The sequence below is a fragment of the Epargyreus clarus genome, unplaced genomic scaffold (genome assembly GCF_041222505.1).
Source record: "Epargyreus clarus isolate Ecla_fem2 unplaced genomic scaffold, WU_Ecla_fem_2.2 ptg000032l, whole genome shotgun sequence".
Taxonomy (NCBI): domain Eukaryota; kingdom Metazoa; phylum Arthropoda; class Insecta; order Lepidoptera; family Hesperiidae; genus Epargyreus; species Epargyreus clarus.
The window spans coordinates 1,974,514-1,981,623 of NW_027332237.1; the positions used below are offsets into that span (position 1 = coordinate 1,974,514).

General features: G+C 37.8%; 1 protein-coding gene across 1 annotated transcript; it reads left to right on the top strand.

Moving 5' to 3' along the window:
• The first annotated feature begins 2,011 nt into the window (after window positions 1-2,011).
• Achl (La ribonucleoprotein translational regulator Achilles) lies at window positions 2,012-6,877 on the top strand. The gene has a single exon (XM_073090181.1). It carries the CDS (start codon window positions 2,097-2,099, stop codon window positions 3,309-3,311), a length of 1,215 nt encoding a protein of 404 aa, XP_072946282.1. The 5' UTR covers window positions 2,012-2,096; the 3' UTR covers window positions 3,312-6,877.
• The last annotated feature ends 233 nt before the right edge of the window (window positions 6,878-7,110 follow it).

Here is a 7,110-nt window from a genome sequence, read left to right on the forward strand (position 1 = left end):
ATAGGATTAGATATTCCTACCTGAGGTCGGCCACAGATGCGCCGCTACCCCTGAGGACTAAGCTGGAACGCCTCGGAAAAGTCTGTCCCTTACCACACTGTTTTTACCACCTATTTCTACCTAATAACAGCGTCTAACACTGCTGTTATTAGGTAGAAATAGGTGTGGCAGTGGCGCCGCCGGAGTCGAACCACAAAGAGTTCTACAACCTTCAAATTGTAATTGTACTTGTAATGGAGAAAAAAATTAAATAAGTACCTTTCCTAAGTAAGTACTTCATGAAAGTAAATAATCATATTAATTACATTACTGTAACGCGTTACAGTTAAAATTACCTGCAACAAAGCGATAAGTTAACTCAGCGGTTAAAATTAACTGCTTCGTCAGTTAATTGACTATTCATTAACCACACCCAGTACCCAATTATATTCTATTGTCTAGATACACATATTTTTTAAGTCTGCTTTATATTCAGTGGCTACACCTGGAAGCATTTTTAGCTATGCATATTAGGTATGTAGACATACGGAGATTTTTTTATATATTTTAGAAGTAAGAAACGAGCAGTAATTAGCTATGGAAATATATAATCAACCCTAGATAGAATCAGAGTTTTGTCAATCCGTTGCTACCTTTAACGCATTGTATAAAATGTGTTTCTATTTCCACTTCAAACCAAACCAAACCACTCTTCAAAGCGAAATAAAGCGCATAAAACCTATATTTCTAGAAACAAGTAAAAAATATACAAGACATAGTTATTTCTGTTCGTCGAGTCTCTCAATCATCATCATCATTATCATCAAATATATTTATCTCTGTAACTATGTTAGCTCTACATTTTTAGCGTAGCAGTCCACCTGATGGTAGGTGGCTACTGCCCATGGTCATTTGTAATCAACCCCAGATATAGTTTCCTACCTGAGGTCGGCCACAGATGCGTCGACCTCTGAGGACTAAGTTGGAATGCCTCGGACATATACAAATACGATAAAAATAAACAATGAGGCGTAAAAATAAATACAAGGATGCTCATACAAAGATATATTTTTTTACAAAACGTTATAAGTATTTATCTAATTAATAATGATAGGTACTCAATTCCTTTTATTATTTGAAACTAGTTTGGCATTTAAACTTGCTAAAATTTAAATAAAAGAGTATATGCTAACATTGATAAGGTCATTGTTGTTTGAACCGAAATGATTGTTAAAATAATTAGTTTTAAATATTTACAGAGTGCTAAATGTTCACGCCAGTGATGTCTGAAATTCGGTCTCTCAGTCGACGGGTCCGGGGTTCGAATCCCAGACAAGCATATCTGATTTTTCGAAGTATTAGAAATAATTTTATGATTTATCACTTGCTTTTAACGGTGGTGGAAAACATTGTAAGTAAACATATATGACAAAGTTCTTTAAATACCTTTAAGGTGTGCCCAGCAGTGGGACAATAATGGCTTGATAATAACTACCAAATTAAAGGTGGTAGAATATACGTCTTATTATAACAGCAGTTTAGTTACTGTGTTATATTTTATGAAGTCTACCAATTGAATTGACTATGTGACTTATGGTTTATGCCCTTCACGTACTGAAAGACCTATAACCAGAACCTTATTTACATAATAGTTTCTAGTTATCAGTAAGCAAGAAATTATCAAGATGGCACTATTAATTCTTTTGTGCTTTATTACTTAGCATATTATGTAAATATAGCACCCAGTTTGCCGAACCAATTCTGCCTGATACCAGTACAATCATCATGCTATCATAGCGCATTACTGATTCGCTTTGCAATCGCGTGCATTCAAATGGTATTTCGTGCGTGTTATCTTATTTAATGCGACCGATAAATATAGTTCCAATGCACCACAAACGGAATAATTCCAACATGTTAAATAATTAACGCTTACCGCCTCGCGCCTCTAAGTCTGCAATGTCATCTCATTTCGTTTCCGAACGCCTTTTACCGCACATCCCCCCGATATTATAAAAGAGCGGTGCACGCCGCCGCGCGTTCGCAGTCCGATCCGCGCTATCGAGTGAGTCGCACGTTCCTGTAATGCAATAGTGGCAATCCCACGCGCTACACACATGGAGGGGATACCTCTTAGCCAGGGCGTGACCGAACCGGACGAGGGCATCGCCACCGACCGCCGTCCGTCCTCCGACGACCATGCCGATCTCTCCGACACCGCTTCCGAGACAGGATCCGGAGGCGGAAAGGATTCGGGCTGTGAAGTCGCGCCCGATTCCCAGGAGCCACCCTACAACCCACCAGACGAGGAATTAGCCAACCGGATAGTGTCTCAAGTGGAATTTTACTTCTCCGACGCCAATATAACGAAGGATGCCTTCCTGCTCAAACATGTGAGACGCAACAAGGAAGGGTACGTCTCCCTCAAGTTAATATCGAGTTTCAAGCGGGTTAAGCACTTGACGAAGGATTGGAGGGTGGTCGCGGAGGCACTGAAGAATTCTACCAAGTTAGAGATCAACGAGCAGGGAACCAAGCTTCGCAGGATCGATCCCCTGCCTGCTTACGACGAGACTACTCCGTCCAGGACTGTGGTGGCTGTCAAGATGCCGATAGATCGTCCGACAGTTGAAAATGTTTCAAGATTATTCGCGAGTTGTGGTGAGATCGCGTTAGTTAGGGTTCTGCGTCCCGGCAACCCGGTGCCGGCTGATGTGCGGCAGTTTCTCAACAAGAATCCCAGTTTGGTGAATTGTGTGTGCGCTTTGGTCGAGTTCACTGAATCGGAAGCGGCCAGGGGCGCTCTTCGCCTCCAGAGTTCCGATGAAGAAGGTATGAGAGTGTATGAACTTAATGGGGTCCCTCGGGAGCCGAAACGGAAGACACAGGTGCGTCGCCCGACGCCTCGACGTCACGAATGCGAGTATTCTTCCTGTTGTAGCGGCTCAGAGCCCGAATACGACTACAGATACGGCACGCCGTACTATAGGAGGAATTCGAGCGGATTTTTCGCGCCTCGGTCCCCTGAAATCCAGACGTGGGTACCTCGACGACAATCGACGTGCAGCCACAGCTCGGATTCTGGGGTTTCCTTCTTTTGTGGGTCAAGACGGGCTTCCCAAGCGAGTACGGGCAGCGCTAGTAGTGCCGAAGGGTGGTTGTCGCGAAGATTATCCGGTTGTTCGCTGACGGGGACGGAGTGTGGCGGGCGGCGGCTGTCCTGCGCTCCCCGGTTCGAGCCGCGCACGCCGCTGGTTCCGGACGGCACCCGGGGCTTCCACGCCGCCGCACGCCAACGGAGAATCTCAGACCTCGCGCTGTATTCGCGCTAGAAAGCAGCGGCCAACCGTGACACCTTTCTAATCACGTTGGATAACTACCTTTCACGTTATGCCACTTGTTTAATATGAGGAAGCGTGTTCGCGTGTTATTATAAGTGCTGGGACGCTGGTGTAATGTAATGTAAATGTAAAAGTAAAGGAATGTAATGAATGACCAGTCGTTTCAGCGAATTGTATAGTTTGACGATTGTGATCGAAAAGCTCATTTAGTTTTAAACTAGTTTAAATTATGATGCCGTTTTTAATGTAATTTATTAGTATTTATTACTGTATTTATTGTCATTACGTTGTGGTCGAGTTTTCATCCGAGTATGTTGAGTTGTTAGCACAAAACAATTAATGCAAAGTCGACATCCATAGAGATTGTAGGCTCTGGTATACGAAAGTTGTAAATGGAAAGAGGTTAAATTGTTCATTGCAATGTAATGATAAATAGTATTTCATTTTAGTAGTAAAACTGTACTGTTGTTTAAAAGAGTATATAGGTAATTTACTGTCTAATAACAATGTTAAGCGCTGTGTTCTATTTAAAATATTGTGTTAAGAACACAGGCATTCGAATTTAGTCCTCATTAGTAGCAACTGTGGCCGATCTTAGGTAGGACAATCCTATCGAGGTTGATTACAGATGTTCTCTGCGGCAGTGACTTACCATCAAGAACTGTTATAAAAATGAATAGAAAGGCATTTGTTAAAAAATTGGATTATTTTTAGATGAAAAATGGAATACTATCTTAAAATTAACCTCTTTTCTTACTCTTACAAACATCTAATCAATCTAAGATTGCTTTCTACCGATAAAAATAAAGCCATCAGCGTTTTGACCGTTTGTTAATTAAATTTGTTAATTAAATTAAGTTAAGTTAATTTAGTCAGTCGCCATGTCATATACTTTCATTCTTTATGATACTGCCACATTTCACTTATCAATGTTAACATTAACATTTGTCACTTAACATTGTCACAAACAATAAATGATAACAAATTGTATTTAATATTAGTTAAAGAATATTTCCGTGGAATGATAATTATAAAAATGTTACAACAATCTTACTTAATTAGTGTGAGAGCGTTAAAAGATCTAACAAATCGTAACTAAACTTAACATTATGTTAGTTTATGTTACAATATTAGTTACAAATGATGTTACAATATGTTACTTTATGTTATAAATTTAGTTATTTAATTAAAGTTAATGAAATTGCAGTTTTAGTTAATGTCAATGTTTTACATATAGAAAATATATCTGGAACTCCGACGTTTGAATCCTTGGCACACACTTCTCAATTTTAAAGTTACGTGCAATAGAAATTAATTATTTCTTGCTGTAATAGAGAACGAAAATCTTGTGAACTATGTTTAAAAGTTTTTAGGAAAAATCTTAAAAGTATGTGAAGTCTACCAATCCGCACTTTGCCAGCGAAGTGGACTAAGCCCAAAATCATGCTCTAAAAACTCTTGCCTATCAATAGGTAGTAATGTAACAGCGTATGTTAAACACGAGTATAAGTGCAATGTGGCAGCACCATTTACTATAAGTTTGTTGTGATTTTATTATGTACGTTACGTAAGTAATGTTTATGCGGTCGGAAATGAGCACTGTAGGTATTGCGTGCGACTTTCGCCGGCCATTGTCTCAGATCAAAAAGAAAGACTAAACCTTTAACAATTTGAGTACGCTATTTGTTTTTTGTGTAAGGTTGTGGATGTTTTATGTAACGAGTACGGTACGCGATTTCTTTATTGTTAATATTACAACCGCGTATCGTGAGTATCTGTTGCCTATTATAATGTCACAATTTCGAGATAATTTTAGTCTAAAATCGTTTGTGTGTAAATTTGTTATGTATTGTTGAATTATTTGCACAATTTAGCGCCACAGGATGGCCTTATTATTTTTATGTGTGGAAAACGATTCTGAAATTTAGTTTAGACGTAATTGGCAATTTTATTGTATGTATGTAAATGTATGATGTATTTGAGAGGCTCAGTCTTTATTTTTTGGTCTGGGACGCGTACACTTTTGTATTTATTTCCTTTCTAACGCCGAGGCAAAGATACGTCTAGATTATCTGCTTGGTTCGAGGAAACATAAATACATACTATGTATATTATTCGGTTGAGGGATTTAATGAAACTGTCGCCATCGGTTCCAGGTTCGATCCCGGCTTAGGTTATCTAATGAATTTAGATATCTGTTCTGGTTTTTGTGTTTGCGTATAATATTGTGTTAGGTGTCTATCTATCTACCTACCTACCTGACTATTTTAGTCCTTAGTGGGAACTCATCTGTAATAGGCTTCAGATAGAACCTGAAACCTATATGATTATTAGTATATTTACGTAACACACACAAACAGAACGTCATACCAGGATGTCACACACACATCAATTTTTTGTAAAAAATCGAATGATTGTATGTGTCTCGTTTGGGCAGCGGTATCTAGACCTATCTTTTCTGAGGCATCGCTTTGCATTGCTTTATGAAACGCAATCTTTATTTGAACTGAGATTATAGATCTTTTTACTTTTTTTTCTTTAACCGACTTTCTTAAAGTATAAAGATTATTTATATCTACAGACAGTGAGCGTCATAAATCTAGTTTTATTTTATTGTGGAAGGTAATGTTTACCGGCAGTGGAGTGTAATGTTTTTCGAAATTGTGTGTATTTGGCATACTTTACAGTTCAAACGACTTGACGGATTTTAACATATGAGGTGTTGTTGGATTCGTCTAAATTGTGGGAGTAAGATAGGCTATATTCTAAGCATGTTTTTTTTTATAATGATTGGTAGTTCTATATAATATTTTGACAGAGTAGTATATAAATATGTACTTTAATGCACATTGTATAGGATACTATTTGTCTGTCAGACGTGCCTGACACGTGCCTGACACGCTCTATGCCTGTAGATATAAATAAATCCTAATTTTTCGTATTACTTATGTTAATAAAGAATTTATTTCCAATATTTTTTTTTGTATGATTAACTTTTTTTGCGCTTCAACCGATATTTTTTGAATTGTAGAGACATTTGGTTACATTTTGAAATGTTAAGAAAAGAAAATTCGAACTGAAAATGATGTGTTGAATTTTGTATTATTTTAATGTTTTTTTTATCTTAACAATTAAGGTTAGTTGGGGTAAGGCCGTATGAATTAAATTATATGTTTAGTCATATTTTTTTTCAAAAATAGCAACATTTTCATAAAGTGATATACTATGTTGCTAATTTTCAAAAATATGACCTAACTAGAGCGCCAAAAGCTCTGTTCTGTCACAAAAAATGACTAAAACTCCATCTATCGGATCGAAAAACTTCTTTTCAAGTTGGAAACATCAAAATTAACAAAACGTTTAAATCTATTGGAACGGTTTCAGATATTAGCATGTACAAATACGGTCACGTGATCATACGGCCTTGCTAGCGCCAATCTAACCTAACCTAACCTAACCCTAATATACCTTATTATTAAGAATGTTTGTCTGTCGGTGCTTACGCTATAGCGTCTCCTCTGTTAGATATTAATATTTTAATATAAGTTTTTGAGAGATTGCAGCGTTTTATTGACCTTCGGGATGGAAAGTTATTTTTGACCCCAGTTCGCCTTGATCGGTTCTCACCGTGCGACAGTTGCTTAATGTAAGGCCCGGTTTACACTTGCGACTGGTCGGCCATGTATGTCGGATGAATGATTCTTTTTTATGTTACAATAGTTGTAACGTAACCTTAAAAGTTGCTCTTATACATAATACCTACTTATGTATAAATCGATAAGAAACATGA

Excerpts from the sequence above, each read along its gene's own strand:
- Achl (XM_073090181.1), top strand. The coding sequence starts at position 2,097 with ATGGAGGGGATACCTCTTAGCCAGGGCGTGACCGAACCGGACGAGGGC.